Genomic DNA, 21,202 nt, shown 5'->3' on the forward strand with positions numbered 1-21,202 from the left:
AAAAAAAAAAAAAAAAAAAAAAAAAGAAGCGAAAATTAACCAGCTGTGGTAGTGTGCTGCTGTAGTCCCAGCTACTCAGGAGGCAGAGGCAGGAGAATTGCTTGAACCTCTGAGGCGGAGGTTGCAGTGAGCCAAGATTATGCCACTGCACTCCAGCTTGGGCAAGAGTGAGATTCTGTCTCAAAAAATAAAAGTAAAATAAATAAATAAATAAATAAAGCTGCCCACCAAGGACACAGCCTGCCTTCTCTGATGCTCCCACCCCATCACCTGCCCTCCCATCCCATCCTGCCCTTAGACATGTTCATCCCACTCCAGTCTTCCTTGAGGCCCTGCCACCCTTTCTCCCTTTTTTTTTTTCCTTTGAGACTGGAGTTTCACTCTTGTTGCCCAGGCTGGAGTGCAATGGCGCAATCTTGGCTCACTGCAAACTCTGCCTCCCATATTCAAGCGATTCTCCTGCCTCAGCCTCCCGACTAGCTGGGATTACAGGCATGCGCCACCAGGCCCAGCTTATTTCATACTTTTAGTAGAGATGGGGTTTCTCCATGTTGGTAAGGCTGGTCTCGAACTCTCAACCTCAGGTGATCCGCCCACCTCAGCCTCCCAAACTAGTGGGATTACAGGCATGAGCCACCGCGCCCAGCTCTCCCTCTTTTCTTATACCTGCCACCCCAACTCTGCACTCCCTGACACTCCCCAAAGACAGTGTTTTGCACACTTTGCCCTGGCAGAGACCTTCTCTGTTCACACTTCCACCAGCCCTAGGTCCCTGTCCAAAACATTTCTTCGGTCCTCTCTCCTCTGGCCCCAAAAGGAGGCAGCATGCTCGGCATCAGGGCTCAGTCTCTTTATTAGGCAGCAGGAGGCGGTGACCCAGCTCTGTTGGGAGGGAAATGACACCAAGAGGACCCCAACCAAAGCTTGGAGGCAACTCATTGGAGAAGGGGTGTTGCAGGTAGCACGCCCAACCCTCCTGCTAGAACAGTGTAGGCTGCACCATCACTCCCCCTCTTCATCATCTTCTTCCAGGGGTGGCCGGTTCCGCTTGAAGAAGCCCACCTGGGGGTACACGGGGGCCAAGGTCAGGGTATAGAGATGATCTGTCAGCCTCAGAGCACGTGTGAGGAAGTATGCTAGCTACGAGCACCTCCCTGGACCAGCACAGAACACGAACCCCTCACAAATGGATGCCTTTGGCCGGGCGCGGTGGCTCAAGCCTGTAATCCCAGCACTTTGGGAGGCCGAGACAGGCGGATCACGAGGTCAGGAGATCGAGACCATCCTGGCTAACACGGTGAAACCCCGTCTCTACTAAAAAATACAAAAGCTAGCCGGGCGAGGTGGCGGGCGCCTGTAGTCCCAGCTACTCGAGAGGCTGAGGCAGGAGAATGGCGTGAACCCGGGAGGCGGAGTTTGCAGTGAGCGGAGATCCGGCCACTGCACTCCAGCCCGGGCGACAGAGCGAGACTCCGTCTCAAAAAAAAAACAAAAAAAACAAATGGATGCCTTTTGACATTTACAGATAATGCATGGAACAAATTGTTGGGTTTTTGTTTTTTCTCCCGAGTTTTTTTTTTTTTTTCTTTTTTTTAGATGGAGTCTCACTCTGTCACCCAGGCTGTAGTGTAGTGGCTCGATCTCGGCTCAATGCAGCTTCCACCTCCCGGGTTCAAAAAAATGCCTCATGCCTCAGCCTCCCGAGTAGCTGGGTTTACAGGTGTGTGCCACCATGCCCAGCTAATTTTTAGTAGAGATGGGGTTTCACCCTGTTGGCCACGCTGGTCTCAAACTCCTGACCTCAGGTGATCTGCCTGCCTCAGCCTCCCAGTGTGCTGGGATTACAGGCATAAGCCACTGTGCCTGGCCTCTGAATTTTTCTTTTTTATTTTATTTTTAGAGACAGGGTCTTTCTCTGTTGCCCAGGCAATCCTCTCACCTCTTAGCCTCCCAAGCAGCTGGGACTACAGGTGTGGACTACCACACCTGACTAATTTTTTTAAAAAAAACTTTTTTGTAGAGATGGAGTCTCACTATGTTGTCCCAAACTCCTGGCCTCAAGTGCTCCACCGCACCTGGCCCCCACCTGGAATTTTTATTTTATTTTATTTTATTTTTGAGACGAAATCTCGCTCTGTTGCCCAGGCTGGAGTGCAGTGGCGCAATCTTGGCTCACTGCAACCTCTGCCTCCCTGGTTCAAGTGATTCTCCTGCCTCAGCCTCCTGAGTTGCTGGGACTATAGGCACGCGCCACCATGCCTGGCTAATTTTTGTATTTTTAGTAGGGACGGGGTTTCACCATGTTGGTCAGGCTGGTCTCCAACTCCTGACCTTGTGATTCGCCTGCCTCGGCCTCCTAAAGTGCTGGGATTACAGGAGTGAGCCACCGTGCCCAGCCTGGAATTCTTCTCATACTGAAGTTTGTGTCTACGTGACTCGAGCATATGATGGTATGTGTTCGATTATTGTGGGTCTAGTGTGTGGTTTCCCTGAAATCACCATGTCTTCCCTTCAGTGTGCTTGAGGCTTCTCCAGGTGCAGAGGAGCGAGTGACCCTCCAGGGCCACATAGGAAGCAAGGAATAGGGTCTAAACCAGTCCTTGGGCCTCTCGCCTCACTCAAGGAGAAGGGCAGAGCTAGGAGGAAGTGCGTCTTGTCCTCGAGACCAGCCAGGAACTCCTGAAGGCAGAACTTACACCCTGTATACCCTCTATATCCTGTGATTCTTTCTGGTGGCAGGGGTGTCTAAAGGCCCCAGAATTCCAGGCGCTATCCTTTCCAATAGTATGTACCTGGAAGTGTTCCCAAGAGAATGACATTTTTTGTGTTTGTGTGTTTGTTTTACCTTTTTTGCTCTACTAGAGAAAGACATTCTATTTCCTTCCTTCCTTCCTTCCTTCCTTCCTTCCTTCCTTCTTTCTTTCTTTCTTTCTTTCTTTCTTTCTTTCTTTTTTCTTTCTTTCTTTCGAGATGGAGGCTCACTCTGTTGCCCAAGCTGAAGTGCAGTGGCGTGATCTTGGCTTACCGCAACCTCCACCTCTACTGCCTTAGCCTCCCGAGTAGCTGAGATTACAGGCATGTGTCACCACGCCTGGCTAATTTTTTTTTTTTTTTTTTTTTTTAGACGGAGTCTCGCTCTGTCGCCCGGGCTGGAGTACAGTGGCCAGATCTTGGCTCACTGCAAGCTCCGCCTCCTGGGTTAATGCCATTCTCCTGCCTCAGCCTCCCCAGTAGCTGGGACTACAGGCGCCCGCTACCTCACCCGGCTAGTTTTTTTGTATTTTTTAGTAGAGATGGGGTTTCACCGGGTTAGCCAGGATGATTTTGGTATTTTTAGTAGAGACGGGGGTTTCACCATATTGGCCAGGCTGGTCTCGAACTCTTAACCTCAGGTGATCTACCCGCCTTGGCCTCCCAAAGTGCTGGTATTACAGGTGTGAGCCACCCCACTGGGCCGAGAATGACATTCTAATAATGGAGACATAGATCCCTGGTCCCTGGATTACCCACTTGGGTGGGCCACCATCTCTCCTTGACTCCCTGTGAGGCAAGGCGGGGCCAAGCCTGTGCCCCACTGGAGATTCCACCATCCTTCACACCTCACCTTCCACATGGCCAGGACCAGGATGGTGAGCAGCAGCAGGCCGCCCAGCACACCCACCAGCACCCACCAGATTGGAATGGCCCTCTCCTCCAAGGCCCGAAGCAGCTGTGTCCGCACCTGGGGGCAAACCCACGTGTCTTCTCAGTCACCTTGACACCTGCCTTTCTTTCTTTCTTTTTTTTTTTTTTGAGATGGAGTCTCGCTCTGTCACCAGGCTAGAGTGCAGTGGCGTGATCTCCACTCACTGCAACCTCCACCTCCTGGGTTCAAGAGATTCTCCTGCCTCAGCTTCCCGAGTAGCTGAGACTACAGGCGCGTGCCACCATGCCCAGCTAATTTTTGTATTTTTAGTAGAGACAGGGTTTCACCATGTTGGCCAGGATGGTCTCGATCTCTTGACTTCAATGATCCACCTGCCTCAGCTTCCCAAAGTGCTGGGATTACAGGCATAAGCCACCACACCCAGCAGACACCTGCCTTTCATAAAGACTCAAACCTCAGGCTGGTGACCTCCAGCCATGCCACCCACCCATACCACCCCTCAGACCTTCCTGACTGGTCACTGACTGGGGACAATGGGTCCTGCAGGACTGGTCTCTGCTCCACCCCCCCACACTCACCTGAGCTTCCCCTCGTGGCAGGCTGAGCGGGGGCACAGCGTAGGGGAGGGAGGACACGTTGAACCACGCCTGTGACTGCAGCACAAACTGATCCAGTGGCCTCTGGACAGGTTGGGGTTGAAAGCCGTAAACACCCACACGAGGCCTATTGGTTGCAGGAGTCCAGGTCCCACACACCCGGCGGGGAAGCCCTGCCTCTGGCCTAATCCTACTGCAATCCCCCAAAGTAAACCTTGCCTTCCCTCTCTTCCTGCCTTCCCACACCAAACCCCGCCCCTCCCAGAGCAAAGTGGTCCCCGCCTAGAAGGCCTGGCCCTGCCACTCTACGGCCTGCCCCACCTGGTGGAGACTGGGCAGCCACAGGAAAGCCAGCACCGTGACCATGGCCCGCTGCCCGCGCGCCATCTCCTGCAGGTCACACTGCACCACAGTACAGGGCGCCGAGTCGCAGCTCTGAGGGGAGGCGTCGTCAGTCCCCAGCCCGTCCTGGCCCATCACCCCATCACCCCCCACCCCCTTACCCCAGGACCCAATGCAGAGGGGCCGGGGTTCAGGGAGCGGTGGCCTTCCCATCAGGAAGGGCCTTGGATCCGAGCTTCGGATGCTGTCTCCACTGGCTTGCTCACATGGTCCCAGAGATGCAGGGAGGGTCATCCCCCAGCGCGCAATGCCCAGAGCTATGACAACCTTGCTTTGGCATTATTTTATGTTCCTTAACGTACTGGGAAGCTTTAAAAAAGTGCAGGTGTCTTTCGGCTCACCCCAGACACAAGCCAGCGTGCTCCTCCATGTTGAAGTGCTCCCTGGGACCAAGAGTGGCCCACAGAGGCCCACAGCACACCCGGACCCCTCTCCCTGCTCCCATCCCCTCTGCCCCTTGGGCCCCGGGGAGGCCCCACTGGAGACCAGAGAGCCTGCTCACTACGAGAACTGGATCCTGAAGCCTCGAGGGCTGCTCGGGCTCTGGCAGGAAGATCTGTCTGCGATCCCGCTTGTGATGGGCCGGGTGAATGGGGGAGGGGCTGGGGGTGGGCAGCCCCCAGTCCACCTGGTGGGGCAAAGGAGTGGTCAGGCCCAGGTCTCCGCCGAGCCCCAGCCCACAGAGGTGCCCCGGTGGTTGGTCTGGGGCCCCCTTCACAGCTCTTTCTTCCACCCAGCTCTCACCTTGCGGGGGTTGACAGGAGGCTGTGGGAAGCACTGAAGGCCCCCCTGGGGCTGTATATCCACGATATAGAGCAGGTCGGAGTGCTGGGACTGCCCCGGGAGGTGGATGCTGAGGTGAAGGCCATTCACAGTCCCAGGGCCATTGTTGTGGAGCTGGAGGGGTGGTGGTGGCAGGGTGTGGGGAGCTCAGCCCCTCACCCGTGGTTCTGAGGACCCACTCACCCCAGCCCGGGACGCGAGGCTCCTCCCTACCTCATAGGTGTGCTCCACTTTGGGTCCCCGGCTGTCCAAGCTGTTCTGCTCCCTGTCACCTTCTTCTGCAGCCACCACCAGGGAGGCTGGAAAGGAGTTCCTGCAAGTGCCCAAGACCCCCAGAGACAGGGTGATGCCCTGACTGGCCTGTGGGGTTCCCCAGCGCCCCCTGGAGTTGAGAGCCCTGAATACCACCTCCATTCTCCACCCCTGGCGTCTCACCCTCGCAGCTCCACTTGGGCCTCTGCCCGGACTGGCACATCCAGCAGCACAATCTTGCTGTTTGGATTCTGGCTGTTCTTGCTAGAGGGGAGGGAATGAGGAGAAACAGGGCCAGGGACACCAGCCCAGTGACTCTCTGAGGGTGAGGCCAGAATTTTAGAGAGTTCAGAGAAAGCTAATTATACAAACAGCATGCCACACTGAAGTTAGGCCTGGGAAAGAACTTCCTCTACGGCTCCAAGACTCAGACATAAGTCTCTGAGGAAGAAAGGGAACTAGGCTTCTTCAAAGACCTTTTTTTTTTTTTTTTTTTTTTTTTTTTTTTTTTTAGATGGAGTCTCGCTCTGTCACCCAGGCTGGAAGGCTGGAGTGCAGGGGCCCAATCTCAGCTCACTGCAACCTCCACCTCCCAGGTTCAGTTCCAGCTATTCTCCTGCCTCAGCCTCCTGAGTAGCTAGGATTGTAGGTGCACACCACCACGCCCAGCTAATTTTTATATTTTTAGTAGAGATGGGGTTTCACCATGTTGGCCAGGCTGGTCTCCAACTCCTGACCTCATGATCCGCCTGCCTTGGCCTTGCAAAGTGCTGGGATTACAGGTGTGAACCACCGCGCCTGGCCTCAAAAGACCCTTTTGTATGGAAGGGAGCTGAGGGGCTCTGCACGGGGGTCAGACAGGGGAAGCGTGGTGGGTAGGCACGCTTGCTGGGTCAGTACCTCCGGATCTGCAGCTGGAAGGACACAGACTCCCCAGCCTCTTCCAGATTCCCCACGCTCACCAACATCGCGATTCCTATCTGGGAGATCACAAAAAGGTCACTGCCCAAATGCTCCACTTCGGACAGCCCTGCCCTGAATGTGGCTTCCAGTCTTCACCCTTCAAGATCACCATTATTCTTTCTTTTCTTTCTTTCTTTTTTTTTTCTGAGATGGAGTCTCACTCTGTCACCCAGGCTGGAGTGCAGTGGCATGATCTCGGCTCACTGCAACCTCCACCTCTCAGGTTCAAGTGATTTTCCTGCCTCAGCCTCCTGAGTAGCTGGGACTATAGGCGTGTGCCACCATGCCCGGGTAATTTTTGTATTTTTAATAGAGATGGGGTTTCGCTGTGTTGTCCTGGCTGGTCTTGAACTCCCAACCTCGTGATCCACCCATCTCGGCCTCCCAGTGTGCTGGGATTACAGGCGTGAGCCACCATGCCAGGCTACCATTATTATTTCTATTTTACCTGGAAGCCCACTGGGTAAAGGGGCTCAGAGAGGGAAAGTCACTCACCCAAGGACATGGGGCGAGGGAGTGTGAGGTCCAAGATTCTGGCCCAGAACTATGCAGTTCTAAAAACCTCACCCCTAAAATCTGGTTGTTCATGAGCCACTGGTGGAGACCCAGCACCACGACCCAGCAGCCTCACCTGGGTGTTCTTCTTCATGGGATTGCCCAGCTCACACAGCACCACCCTGGTCTCATTCTCCTTCTTCTGGTTACAGATGAGTCTCTCAAAGCCCTTCAGGAAAGCAGTTTCAATAAAGAAATTACAGGCATCAGCATCATATATATATTTAAGCTCCCTTGGAAAGTCTGGAAAGATTTGTGTGCCAAGGTAGGGAGGTGGGTTTCTTGGGGTGGGATCTCAAGGGACTGTCACATGCTAGTGTGTGTATTGCTGTAGCACTATTACTTTTTATGCATTTTCATTTTGGAAATAGAAAACACAAAACATTAGAGTATGACCCCATTATTATAAACTACATTAACAACATAAAAATAAATATATACTTATGTGAGTGCCAGTCAATATTGAAAAAAAGACTGGAAGGAAATCCTCCAAATGTTAACAGAGGTTCCTGTTAACATTTGGTTCCTAAGCCTTTTTTGTTTTTCTGGTTTTTGTAATAGAGTTCTGGAATTCTGTGCCATTAGCAAGTATTCCTCTTTCAAATAAAAAATTAAAAATTACATCTTTGACAGCAAAGCAGAAGAGAAGAGAGACTCTCAGGGAGGGAGATGAGAGAGCCAAGGCTCTAGCACCTCCCAGATCCTGGGTACTGTTCCCAGGGTGGGGGCCATACCTCGACGTTGCTTAGGGCCCGCATGTAGTGGGCCCCCTGGGGCAGATGCACGGCCAGCTCTGCTTCATAGGCCCCCTCGCCCTCGTTGGCTGTGTCCATCTGCAGCTTCAGGACATTATCTGCCCCAACTAGGAGCGGGGAGCCTGTCCTGTGGGGAAAGAGGAGTGAAGCCAGATAGCCTGGGTCTGGGCCCAGGATGTGGGAAGAGAGGGGACTCAGGTGGGGAGCAGGTATGACGGGCAGAAAGAGCCAGGATCGGGCGGAGTGGGAGGCCTCCTCACACGCTGGCAGTGAGCTGAAGCTGGGGCACACACACGTCATCTTCCCCGCAGTCCAGGACGATTCGTGTCTAGGGGGACACATTGGGGTGTGTGGGTAAGCTGGGGACGTGTGAGGTTTGGGGATTACATCAGGGTTAGGAAAACAGTGGGCTTTGGGTTCACATAGGGGCTTAGGGAGTAAGAAGATCTGAGGATGAAAAGGAGTTTGGAGATGGGGTTCTGGGGTTTATTTGGAGGTTTGAGACAATGTCAGGGTTTATCAATTTACATTAGAGCTTAGAGGATACTGGGATTGTTAGGTGATTATTTTATTTTATTTTTTTTGGAGACAGAGTCTTGCTCTGTCACCCAGGCTGGAGTGCAGTGGCACAATCTTGGTTCACTGCAAGCTCCGCCTCCCTGGTTCACGTCATTCTCCTGCTTCAGCCTCCCGAGTAGCTGGGACTACGGGCTAAAAAATTAGCCCACACCCGGCTAATTTTTTTTCTGTGTATTTTTAGTAGAGATGGGGTTTCACCGTGTTAGCCAGGATGGTCTTGATCTCCTGACCTCGTGATCCGCCCACCTCGGCCTCCCAAACTGCTGGCATTACAGACATGAGCCACTGCTCCCGGCCTTTTTTTTTTTTTTGAGACAGAGTCTCGCTCTGTCACCCAGGCTGGAGTGCTGTGGCACAATCACTGCAACCTCTGCCTCCCGGATTCAAGTGATTCTCCTGCCTCAGCCTCCCAAGTAGCTGGAATTACAGGTGTGCATCATCATGCCTAGCTAATTTTTTTGTATTTTTAGTAGAGATGGGGTTTCACCATGTTGGCCAGGTTGGTCTCCAACTCCTGACCTCAGGCAATCTGCCCACCTCGGTCTCCCAAAGTGCTGGGATTACATGTGTGAGCCACCACAACTGGCCGGATTTGAGGTTTTCATTAGGGTTTGGAATTACATCAAGGTTTTGGGGTTCACATTGCATCTTGGCACTAACTCTAATCTTGACTTGTTGTCAGGGGTCCTGCACCTCCCTTGCCTGTCCCCACCTGTCCCTACCTGCTCCTGCACATGGGTGTCTCCATGCAGCACGACAGCAGGGGCCATTCCAGCCTCCGTGGGCGGCAGGGACACATTGAGGCTGAGCACAATGGGGCTCAGCTTGTCCCGGAATTCGGCCTCATCCTAGGATGGGGGCAAAAGTTAGGCCATCTTGCTACCATACACATCCCACCTTCTCCTGGCCAGTCGGCACTGTGTCCTGACTACCCCCGGACTCACAGCACCCAGCTCAGTGCCCCAGGGCTGGAAGAACAAGCGCAGTGGGTGTGTTCTACTCGCCCAGCCCTGCCAATCCCCTGCCTGGGCGTACTCGAAGGAAGGCCATGGTGGTGTGGCAGATGGGGCTGTGCTTTCCGCCCAGATCCAGGTTCAGGGTGGTGCCTGCCTGTTGAGAGCCCAGCAGCAGCACCCGCCGGCCCTGGCGGGGCTTCTGCCGGTCCAACTGCAGCTCGGCATTTAGGGCTGGCAGGGCAAGCAGAAGAGTCAGGACCTCCCTGGCCAGCCTCCGGGGGAGTCCAAGCCCACCTCCCTCCTATCCCCTTCATGCCACTCACACAGCTTCTGAGGAATGTTGTGCCCAGTGGCTCCAACACACATCTGGATTTTGAAGCTGCAAAGACATAAGTGGGGCTCAGGGGTTGGGGCCTTTCTGAGGTCCCAGATCCTTCAAGGCTCATGCCCTCTGCCTCCTCACCAGCTCACGGGTGTCTTGGTCTGGGGTAGGACACAGCTCTTCACAGCAGGATTCAGTGAATCTTGTACCAGTAGCTGGACAGAGGCCTTCACCACTGGCTGAGCTCTGATGGGATGGGGTGATGGGGTAGGCTCGCCACTGTGGCTCCTCCTGGCCTGGCCTCCTCTGATGGCATGGGACCTTCCCCATCCTGCCCCTGGAGCCAGCGCTCACCTGTACACAGCCACCTGGTTGGCCCCGTAAGCTCCCACAATCAGGTCTACAGACATGGAGGAAGGGGTCAGAATTGGCCATTAGAGAGGGCGTGCGATCCTCATCTCATCTTCCCAGGGGTTTCCCCACACCACCTCCCCCACTGGAGGTTTCACCCAGCCCCTCTGGCAGTCCACAGTGGGACACCAGGCCAGCCATGAGTCCCTGGCCATGTCTCTCGGCACTTCCAGCAAATGTCCAAGGGCCTTTCTTGGGCATTTCTAACTGGAGGCAGTCCAGGGCACCTGGGTATCCGTTGTCATCGATGTCTACGGCACCTCGAAGGGAGAAGCCAAAGGCAGAGCCTGTGGGGAAGGGGCTTTCCAGGACCTGGGAGGGACGTGAACTCAGCCCCTCACTCTGACCCAGGAACACCAGCACTTGGCCCCGGCCACTGGGACCCCCGTAGGGGGCAGCCACTGCAATGTCTGGAAGGAGTAACAGAAAGGGAGTGGCCGATTGTTATTCAGCCTCCCTAGATGACTGTAAAGCTTTCCTGAGCTTCTCTGGGCACATCCCAGGAGACCAGGAAAGGGGTACAAAGTGTGGGTGAAGGAGGCACTGCCCTACCCTCCAGGAGTTGACAATCAGGTGGGAGAGGGACCTGCCAAGTAGGATTGTTATAAAAAACAGTGACAACTCTGTCTATTGAGGAAAATATATCCTGAAAATTAAGCATCATTATTCCTTTTTCTAAATTTATTATTATTATATGAGATGGAGTCTTGCTCTGTTGTCAGGCTGGAGTGCAGTGGTGCGATCTCGGCTCACTGCAACCTGTGCCTCCCCCGTTAAAATGATTCTTGTGCCTCAGCCTCTCTAGTAGCTGGGATTACAGACGCCTACCACCATGCTCGGCTAATTTTTGTATTTTTAGTAGAGACGGAGTTTCACCACACTGGCCAGGCTGGTCTCGAACTCCTGACCTCAAGTGATCTGCTTACCTTGGGCTCCCAAAGTGCTGGGATTACAGGTGTGAGCCACTTTTTACATTTTTTTTTATTTTTAAGACCGAGTCTTGCTCTGTCATTCAGGCTGGAGTGCAGTGGTGCGACTATGGCTCACTGCAGTCTTAACCTTCTGGGCTGAAGCAGTCCTCCCACCTCAGCTTCCCAAGCAGTTGAGACTACAGCCACCATGCCCAGCTAATTTTAAAAAATTTTTATAGAGATGAGATATCCCTGTGTTGCCCAGGCTGGTCTCAAACTCTTAGGCTCAAGTGATCCTCCTGCCTCGGCCTCCCAAAGGGCTGGGATTCCGGGTGTGAGCCACTGTGCCTGGCCATCTAGCATCTATTTCTAACCTCTCCATTCCATCAAGCTCCCAGCCCCGCCACTTCCTTCAGCAGGTGACATAATCTCTTACTTCAGGAAGAGAAGCAGCCCACTGTTATGCTATAATCCCATACTGACTTTCTTCCCGCTTTCCCATTTGACCCTGGAAGAGGTTTCCCTCCTTTACCCTGACACTGGGCCAGTCACCCTCCCACCCCCTGAGGCATCACAGGGACTCTCTGCTGGCTCATCCCCCCATTTCCCCACAACATCATTTTCAACCTACTCCATGTTCTTCCACATTGAAATAATCTTGCCTTGACCCTCATCTCTTTTCCATAATCACCTTTTCTCTTTTTCCTCTCATAGTCAAACATGTCCTTTTTTTTTTCTTTCTATTCCTCAAATTCCTTTTTACCACAAACCTGTTGAAAGAGCTGTTTACATTAGCTGCCTCCAATTTTTCACCTCCATTCATACCTTACCCAATTGCATTCTGGCTTTTGACCCTACCTTGACCTGAATCAATTTATGTCACTGTCACCAATAACCTCCTCCCCCCTTTTTCTCTTTCTTCTCTCTCTCTCTCTCTTTCTCTCTTCCTTCCTTCCTTCCTTCCTTTCCTTCCTTTCCTTCCTTTCCTTCCTTTCCTTCCTTCCTTCCTTCCTTCCTTCCTTCCTTCCTTCCTTCCGTCTCTCTCTCTCTCTCTCTCTCTCTTTCTCTCTCTCTCTCTCTCTCTCTCTTTCTTTCTTTCTCTGACATGGAGTCTTGCTCTGTCGCCCATGCTGGAGTGCAGTAGTGGCGCGATCTCAGCTCAGTGCAACCTCCACTTCCTGGGTTCCAGAGATTCTCCTGCCTCAATTTCCCAAGTAGCTGGGATTACAGGCATGAGCCACTGTGCCCGGCACCCTCTTCTTGCTAAAGCCCATGGATATTTCTCCAGCCCCATCGAATTGTACCTTGCAGCAGCAGCAGGAGCTGCAGCACGCACTTCCTCCTGCACATGCTTTCTAACACATGCTCTTCCTTGAGTCCCTGGCCATCAGACCCCCAGGTTCCCTCCTCCCTCTCTGGACACTTCTCTGTCTCCTTCTCAGACTCACCTCCTGTATGAGTCACCTAAATGCTTTTGCTCCCCAGGGCTCTATCCTGGGCCTCTTCTAATTTCACAGGTTCCAGGACCTCATCCACTTTCCCCAAACCCCTGTCTCCCATTCAGATCGATCTTGTGGAAGCGGGGAAAGCCACTCCCACTGTTCTTTAGATATTTCCGCCTAAAGCACCCAAGCCCTTCAAGCTCAACAGGTCCAGAGCTGAACTGCTGATCTCCCACCTCTCCCCAGCACCTGCTGCACGGCCTGAGTTCCAGGCAGTGGAGGGCATCACAGGCACCCAACTCCAACCTCTCCCCTGGCCCCACATCCAGTCTCCCACCAAGTCCTAATAATCCAAGTCCTAAATATCTGTGAAGTCACTCCCATCTCTAACTGCACCGCCAAAATCCACATCCAGGTGGTCATTGTCTCTTGCCTGGATTAAGGCAAACACATCCTAATTAGTCTCCTTCAACTCTCCCATCTGCTCTCCACTTAGCACCCCAGGTGTCTAAGCTACATACTTATATGCTTAAAACCCATCCTGGTTCTGGCTGCCCTCAGGCCAACTCCATGCTTTTTGTGTGTCTGTTAACCCCTCTGCACCTAGTAGGGCTCCTCTCTTCCCTCACCATTGTAGCCATCCTGGTCGAGGTCGCCCAGGGGTGCGATGGCAGAGCCGAATCGCCCATAGAGCTGTGTGCCAGTCAGCAGGAGGCTGGGGGCACCCAGCGTGTGGGGGCCTCGCGGCTGCAGGAACAAATACACACGCCCCACTTCGGCCAGTTTTCGGTCTGCCCGGCTTTCCATATACAGTGGAGCGCCCACCAGCAGGTCATGCCTCCTGTGGGCCAGATGAGTGGTTATATGGGACTGGACAAGGGGGATGTCGGGGCTAGGGCCAAATTTCCCCCACCCTTGCTCTCCTATTCCTCCGGTGAACACGTAACGTGAGAGGAGGGGCTAGGAAATAGAGACAGAGGGCAGCTCTGGTAATTTGGGACCCAACTGGGTAGGGGTGGGCCATGTCCCTCCTCACCCATCCCCGTTGACGTCAGTGACAGCCACTGAATGCCCAAAATACGAAGCCATCTGCAAGATGAGGAGCACCATCATTCAGGTCGCTGGACCAGCATCCTCTCTAAGAAATGGGCCCTCACCTCCCGTAAAATATTCTGAAGTCTCAGTTACCCCTCCACCCAGCCACTCCCACTGGGACCTGGCCCCCACCTGCTCTCCGTGTAGCCGGTGCAGCCTCTGGTAGTAGGAGCCCAAAATTTCCACCTGCATGGACAGCGAAGGCGAGAGCATCACTCTTTTACCCAAAGCAGCCTCCCACTCCAGGTGAGAAAGGGCTGTTTGGTGGCGGGGGTGGGGGGCGCTCAGGGGTTGTCAGCCTGAGGACTGGGATAAGGGGCTTCGGGATGCCCAGTTGGTGGGGGCACTTACCGCTCCCAGCGTCCAGCTCCAAGTGGGGGCACCGACGACATACTCTGACGACAGGGAGAGCCAGGCTCAGGGAATGAGAGCCTTAGACCCTACCCACTGCCCGCTCCCCGTTCTGCACCCAGGGAAGATTTATGTGCAGGAAGATTTCCCTACACAGGGAAGATTTCAGGAAGGCGCTCCTCCCCGGGCTGGGCTCCCCAACTCCCGCCCTAAGTGGATTTCTTGCCTGTAGTGTTGAGATCCCCGTCGAACTCGCCCACAGCCACCGAGTACCCTGAGGACACGGGCGCAAATTAGTCTTTCCCAGGGAAGGAAGCAGGGAGGGGACGGAGGGCAAGGAAGGAGGAGATTAAGGCCACTCAGCCCCAGCTCTGCCTTGTGCAGATGGAAAAACGGAGGCCTTCGAGGGGCCAAGCCCTGCCCCAGACTGCACTACGAGTACGCGATGGAAGGGAGCGGTGGGCGCATGGGAGGTGGGCGGTCTGCGGGGAAGCCGCAGGAGCTGAGGGCGGGAGCGACTTAGGCGGTGGGCCGGCCGGCAGGGGTGGGCATGGAGGCTCCCGCAGGGGCAGGACCTGACCGTCTGCGGTGAGCGGTGACCCTTGGGGTGTTGGAAGTCTGGAAGGGAGGTGTTACCCCAGTAGCCGTCGAAATACTCTGGGTTGCTGGAGTCGAAGGAGAGGCTCTGGGAGGACACGTGCCACAAAAGGATGCCTGGGCGGTAACTCGAGAAAATATCCGCAATTGGAGCCTGGGCCAGTAGACCTAGGGCGGAAGGGACAGCGGGCGTGGGGCCCAAACCCCAGCGGTCTCCCCGGGCCGCAAGAAGGGAGGGAGGTATAGAGATGGGCACGTACCTAAGAAATAATAGCCTCCAGGAGCCCCAAGCACCAGCTCCCCCGCCTGGAAGGGAATCCCTGAGGGTGAGAGGGGGCCCTGTTTGGGAGCCTCCCCCGTCCGCTTTTGCTCCCTGCTTGCCTGAGTGACCACGGAGCTGAAGCCCGCTTCACAGTAACGCTTGTCCCAGCCTGCGGGAGACAAGGAGGAGGGGTCAGCGCAGGGCTGGAGGGAGGCGCGCGCGAGCCCGGAGGAGGGCTGGTGGGATCCTACAGGGGCGGGGCCTGGAGTCGGCTGTGCCCTGGGGCTAGGCCGGATCCAAAGCAACGGCTGCGGCGCTGGGGGCGGGATCCGGTGGGGGCGGGGCTAAGCCGTCGCGAGTGGGCGGGGCCAGGTCTTCGAGGGCGCTTACTAAAATTATTTTCCACGTAAATGCGGCTCAGGGTGTTCCCGCGACAGGGGGAGTACTCGGCGCGGCGGCCGCTCTCTGGCTGAGCCAAAAAGCAGCTGCCTACGGGCGTCTTCTCAGACTCCTCGGTCTTTTCTAGGACGTTCCAGTGCTGCCAGGGGGCGCAGGCCTGGAGAAAGGCCACAGGAGAGTGGGGAAGGGCGCGAGACTTGGGCTCCTGCCGGCCCCGCGTGTCCCTGCCCCCGACTGTTCCCGGTGCCCTGTACCGCGGGGCCCACCACAATGACGTCGCTCCAGCTGACGACCGACGCCCCTAGTCCTTGGCGGGCCTTGAAGGTTTGTAAAGTTTGGGAGCCTACATTTCGGGTCTCATCACCTGGAAGGCAGAAGAAGGGGTGGAGCGCTGAAGCCCGGCAGTCCACGTCCCTCTGGCCCCACCCTTGTTCTCCTTGCCTGGGACTCACGGAGGTCAAAGAGTAGCGAGGGGCACTGGCCGCCCTCGGCTCTCCAGGGGCACAGGAACACGCCGCCCGTCTCCTCCTGGCTGGGACCCAGGGTCCGTGGGGCGCCCACCACGATGGCCACTCTGCATAGGAAAGCTGGGTGAGCGCTGCGCAGATTCCAGCGTATCCCAGACCCTGGCGACGGCGCTGGGAGCCCTGCCCGGAAGGCGATGTGGCGTGGGGGCACCGGACCATCTTTCCTCAATGACACCTCACAGACCACCGAGGTGTACTTCTTCATCTTATGGACAGTGAAACCGACTCTCAGCGAGGGCAATCACGTGCATAAAGTAACCCAGTGAGTTGAGAGTAAAGCTGGGACTATAAGGGGTTTGAGATCTTTGCTGAAAAAGACCTAAACTCTGTGCAACATCTCCATCCTTCCACCCACAACAAGAACCAGAGGTTCACATGCTCCCTAGAACGCCTGTCTAGACTGTTACCAGATCCCTCCCCGCTTTTTTTTTTGAGACGGAGTCTCGCTCTGTCGCCCAGGCTGGAGTGCAGTGGCTCACTGCAAGCTCCGCCTCCCGGGTTCATGCCATTCTCCTGCCTCAGCCTCCCGAGTAGCTGGGACTACAGGCGCCCGCCACCACACCCGGCTAGTTTTTTGTGTTTTTAGTAGAGACGGGGTTTCACCATGTTAGCCAGGATGGTCTCAATCTTCTGACCTCGTGATCTGCCCGCCTTAGCCCCCGAAAGTGCTGGGATTACAGGCGTGAGCCACCGCGCCCGGCCCAGATCCCCTCTTGAGAGCTGGTTTTAATGAGGAAAGGTAGAAGGTACCTCTGAAGTGGGGCTGGAGTGTGTGTGCTGATAGAGATGAGGGCCCTAGCAGATCTAGGTTTAAATCACAATTCTGCCATTTGTGAAATAGGAATACCAATTTCACAACCAATGACTTTTTCACAACCAATCAAAACTGTCAGGAGTAAATGTAATAAATACGAGTAACGGTTAGCAGGGTCCCAGCCAAATACATAACAAATGCTCTTGAAACAATGCTATAATTTTAAAAAATAATTTTGTTTTGTTTTGAGACCGGGTCTCATTCTGTTGTCCAGCTGGAGTGCAGTAGCACGATCACAGCTCACTGTAGCCTTGATCTTCAGGGCTCAAGTAATCCTCTCCCCTCAGCCACCCGAGTAGCTGGGACTGTGGGTGTGCAACACCATGCCTAGCTAATTAAAAAACATTTTTTTATAGGCCAGTCATGGTGGCTTACACCTGTAATCCCAGCACTTTGGGAGGCTAAGGTATTACAGGTGTGAGCCTCTGTGTCTGGTCTATAATTTTTTTTTAGCCGCAGAATGTTTAATAGTGCCAATGGGATCACTACTTATAGGAGGGGAGATAAGCAGGAGTGGGCACAGGAAGGAGTTGAACTGATTCAGGCCCAATGACAGCATTTGCCAACACCCACAAGCTCTGGAGCTAGAATGACCCTTCAAAATTGTCAGAGTTGGCCGGGCACGGTGGCTCACACCTGTAATCCCAGCACTTTGGGAGGCTGAGGTGGGCGAATCACCTGAGGTCAGGAGTTCGAGACCAGCCTGGCCAACATAGTGAAACCCCGTCTCTACTAAAAATACAAAAATTAGCCAGGTGTGGTGGCATGCACCTGTAATCCCAGCTACTCGGGAGGCTGAGACAGGAAAATCGTTTGAACCCGGGAGGCGGAGGTTGCAGTGAGCTGAGATGGTGCCACTGCACTCCAGCCTGGGCAACAAGAGCAAAATTCTGTCTCAAAAGAAAACAAGAAAAAAAAGGCCCGGCGTGGTGGCTCATGCCTGTAATCCCAGCACTTTGGGAGGCCAAGGCAGGCGGATCACCTGAGGTTGGGAGTTTGAGACTACCCTGACAGAAACCCCATCTCTACTAAAAATACAAAATTAACTAGATGTGGTGGCACATGCCTGTAATCCCAGCTACTTGGGAGGCTGAGGCAGGAGAATCGCTTGAACCCGGAAGGTGGAGGTTGTGGTGAGCCGGAGATTGCACCATCGTACTCCAGCCTGGGCAACAAGAGCCAAACCCCATCTCAAAAAAAAAAAAGAAAGAAAAGAAAAGAAAAGAATTGTCAGAGTTGATGAAAGAGGGAAAGAGGGCTGGACCCTTATCAAATGCCTCCCCACCCCCCGCCTCCACTCTCCCCACTCGCCCACTTCTCATTGTTCAGTCACTGGATGTGGGCCACCTTGGGAGGGGACTTTAAGTGAACTGGCTGTCTTCAGCAGAGGAAATCTCCTAAGTGGCTGACACTTGAAGGCTATGTGCCATTGCCACCCATTACCACCCCCTGAAGCTGGTGGGCACTGTGTCTCTCACAGTAAGTAGCTCAGGGTACACACTGTGAAGAGAAGGAGCCAAGACTCTAATCTTGGGCCCTCTTGATTCTGAAGCCTGATCAATACTAACCATTAATGACCTATTGCTTCTTTTCAAAAATTTATAATGTTGGTGGAGATGAGGGAAATGGAATAGAAATGCAAGATTGGGGAGGGTAAACAACTTTAGTTCTGCTCTGCAAACAATTTTTTTTTTTTTTTTTTGAGACGGAGTCCCTCTTCTGCCGCCAGCTGGAGTGCAGTGTGCCGGATCTCAGGCCTCACTGCAGCTCCAACCTCCTGTTTTTTGTTATGCCATCCCCTGCCTCATGGCCTCCCAAGTAGCTGGGGACATACAGTCGCCTTGCCACGATCGCACGGCTAGTTTTTGTATTTTTTAGTACGAGAACGTGGTTCACGTGTTAGCCAGTGATGGCTCTCGATCTCGCGACCTCGTGATTCCGCCCGTCATCGCCTCCCAAAGTGCTGGATTTACAGGCTTGAGCCACCATGCCCGGCCCTGCAAATCAATTTAGGATATGTGCTCCTCTCCGCATTTCTTTCTTTCTTTTTATTCATTTATTTTTTGAGACAGAGTTTCACCCAGGCTGGAGTGCAATGGCGCGATCTCGGCTCACCACAACCTCTGCCTCTCAGGTTCAGACGATTCTCCTGCCTCAGCCTCCCGAGCAACTGGGATTACAGGCATGCGCCACCATGCCCAGCTACTTTTTTTTTTTCTTTTTTTAGTAGAGACGAGGTCTCTCCATGTTGGTCAGGCTGGTCTTGAACTCTCGACCTCAGGTGATCCACCCGCCTTGGCCTCCCAAAGTGCTGGGATTACAGGCGTGAGTCACCACACCCGGCCTCCTCTCCACATTTCAAGGTGTTGAGGGTGGAGTGGTTCATACAACTGACCCTTGGGGAAAAAATAAAGCATCAACTCTTGTTTTCCCTTGGTTCTTGCTGTAGTTTCAGTGCCCATCACCACACCTGTGCCCTGCCCTTACACCTTCACCTGAACCAGTCCCCCAGACCTCAGCATTCTTGACAAGAAATCAACCTGAATAGGCCCCACAAGTCACCTTGCTCAACTGCCATAACAAATGGAAAACTTGAAGCCCCCAGAAGCAGTGATGGGGAGGGGTCCTGCTGTCTCCCAATACCCAAACTTCCCTCACAGCTCACCTCCCATGGCTGTCCTTGTGGAAGTCCAGTGAAAACCCAAAGTGGCTGCCATTGGGGCCTGCATAGAAGGTGAGATGCACTGGGTCCAGATTCAAGGCCCAGGCTGGAGGGGCAGCACAAGGTCCCAAGAGCAGCAGCACCCACTCCAGAAGCCAGAGGGCTTGCAGTGGACACAAAGCTCTGGCCATCTTCCTTCTTCCACAACCTCCCAGGCAGGAATGGGCCAGCTCCTCCTTCTTCCCTTCAGATTCCTCCACAGGAAGTCTTTTCTTATCAAACTGGAACCCCAAGTAACTTGCTGAGCAATGGGCAGAGCAAAGGGCTATAGCCCATGAACTCATGGTGGCTAGAATTGTCAGGAAGTGGGTGAGGCCACTTCCTGACATGGCTGAAAGCCATGAGTCCTCCCTTTTCCTGAGAATAGTTTATTACCGAGTCCTATTGGTTCTGCCTGTCAATGATGTCTCTTGAATCTTTACCCCATCTCTACTACCACCATGCTAGTCCAAGCCACCATCACTTTCTGCTTGGGATACCGTGATTGCGAACTAGTCCATACCTGTCTACTCTAGCCTACAGTTCTAATCTCCTCCCTTCCCCCATCTGGCTGTACAGCTGTGGTGTTTTGTGACTTAGCCAGAGGTTGGGGAAGGAGAAGGAAGCTGCTGCCCCCTGATAAAACCTGAGGCTGCTGTATCTTTTTGGATACGGCATTTACCCGCTTCCTCCTAGGACCTCGGGCGGCCTCAACCAGCCATACTGGCGCAGCAGCTTCCTCACTTGTCTGTCTTGAGCCAAGTTTTAGTGTGGCCACAGCAGTGCAGTCAGTGCTGGGGACAGGGTGGTGAATGGACCTTGGTCTAGGTGGCAAGGATATTGGGGATAAAGTGGAGTTATTCCAGGGAATTTTGACTCACAGGTTCTGAGGTTATGCATTAGCTGTTCAGTTGAAGGTAGGCCCTCAATCTTTTTTGGGTGATGGAGCTCTTGTCTAACCATTAAGACTTGATTCTGGTTGGGGTCTTTGCCTAGGGGAGCCTTCCCTGACTCCTCAGGCTGGCCGCATGGGCTCATACACATAGGCACAGTATTGAGCACACTGTTTACTCATGGTCTGTTCACAGGATTATGTAAATGAGTCCCTTGGGAGCAAGGCTCCTTGCTACAGCCCTAGAGACTACCCAAGAGTCCAACATGTAGTAGGTGTATTGCCGAAAGACTGGATGGAAACACACTAAGGATGTAAGATGCAAATATAGGGTGACAAAGTGAAGGGATGAGTTTTGAGCAGAAAGACAAAGTCATTTTCTCTGGTTAAGCGAAAGAGGAGGAGTGCCAAGTCTTACTGGCACTCATGCCTTCCCAAAAAAGCAGGTTCTCAGGAAGGAGATTCAAGAGGTCTGCTAGGGGTAACCATAGCCACATTTTCCTTTTGATTTCTATTTTCTGACCAAACTTAACCATTGTATCCTGCTCAACCACCCTGTGCCATTTTGAAGTCCCCTCATAATTTACTACCTCAGCATAGAGCTAAGAATCTTATCCTTTATAGGACAGGAAGCTAAAAGCCCAGACTTTGGCCTGAGCCTTCTTCATTGCTGAATTCCCAGTGTCAAGTACATGGGAGGCATGTGATTAATGTATTTGCTAGAATGAATACTTAACCCAATCCTCTACTTACCTTCTATCCTCCCACTGTCCTCAGGTGAGTGAGTGCTGTATTACTGGTGTATTCTGTGAGGCCAAATATTAAGTCACATTTCACTCAAGTTTTCAATAAGTATTTACTCTGTTCAAAGCACTGTGTTGATAAAGGATACAAAGATAACCATCAGGCCAGATACAGTGGCTCACGCCTGTAATCCCAGCACTTTGGGAGGCTGAGGCAGGAGGATGGCTTGAGCTCAGGTATTTGAGAC

At 53.6% G+C, this 21,202-nt stretch overlaps 1 protein-coding gene and 1 pseudogene across 2 annotated transcripts; both read right to left on the reverse strand.

The window, feature by feature from the left end:
• The window catches only part of LOC108532223 (60S ribosomal protein L7-like 1 pseudogene), a 5,630-nt pseudogene extending 5,363 nt beyond the window's left edge, over nucleotides 1-267 (reverse strand).
• Nucleotides 268-835: 568 nt separating this feature from the next.
• Nucleotides 836-19,594, reverse strand: ITGA2B (integrin subunit alpha 2b). 2 transcript variants are annotated; one of them, XM_017876068.1, is made up of 30 exons: nucleotides 19,284-19,594; nucleotides 15,730-15,851; nucleotides 15,544-15,641; nucleotides 15,269-15,434; nucleotides 14,998-15,047; nucleotides 14,877-14,922; nucleotides 14,656-14,784; nucleotides 14,246-14,293; nucleotides 14,020-14,063; nucleotides 13,801-13,854; nucleotides 13,610-13,662; nucleotides 13,203-13,414; nucleotides 10,448-10,630; nucleotides 10,164-10,209; nucleotides 9,951-10,055; nucleotides 9,811-9,866; nucleotides 9,567-9,718; nucleotides 9,254-9,379; nucleotides 8,213-8,280; nucleotides 7,932-8,079; nucleotides 7,274-7,366; nucleotides 6,580-6,659; nucleotides 5,863-5,943; nucleotides 5,641-5,740; nucleotides 5,389-5,541; nucleotides 5,147-5,272; nucleotides 4,564-4,677; nucleotides 4,225-4,326; nucleotides 3,605-3,721; nucleotides 836-1,062 (listed from the first exon to the last, which is right to left on the reverse strand). In XM_017876068.1, the coding sequence occupies exons 1-30, from the start codon at nucleotides 19,469-19,471 to the stop codon at nucleotides 1,003-1,005; spliced, it is 3,120 nt and encodes a 1,039-aa protein (XP_017731557.1). In that variant the 5' UTR covers nucleotides 19,472-19,594; the 3' UTR covers nucleotides 836-1,002. The 2 variants fall into 2 exon arrangements, with proteins under 2 accessions (XP_017731557.1, XP_017731558.1); XM_017876069.1 differs by lacking the exon at nucleotides 10,448-10,630.
• Nucleotides 19,595-21,202: the final 1,608 nt, after the last annotated feature.

This window comes from Rhinopithecus bieti, unplaced genomic scaffold (genome assembly GCF_001698545.2).
Source record: "Rhinopithecus bieti isolate Rb0 unplaced genomic scaffold, ASM169854v2 scaffold_10088, whole genome shotgun sequence".
Classification (NCBI taxonomy): Eukaryota; Metazoa; Chordata; class Mammalia; order Primates; family Cercopithecidae; genus Rhinopithecus; species Rhinopithecus bieti.

Bases quoted from the DNA above. Each gene is read 5' to 3' on its own strand.
- ITGA2B (XM_017876068.1), bottom strand. From the start codon at position 19,471: ATGGCCAGAGCTTTGTGTCCACTGCAAGCCCTCTGGCTTCTGGAGTGG. The intron at 13,855-14,019 runs GTAAGTGCCCCC...CTGTCCATGCAG, and splicing joins GGAGCTGGACGCTGGGAGCG to GTGGAAATTTTGGGCTCCTA. The intron at 9,380-9,566 runs GTACGCCCAGGC...CCCCCATCCTAG, and splicing joins CCACCATGGCCTTCCTTCGA to GATGAGGCCGAATTCCGGGA.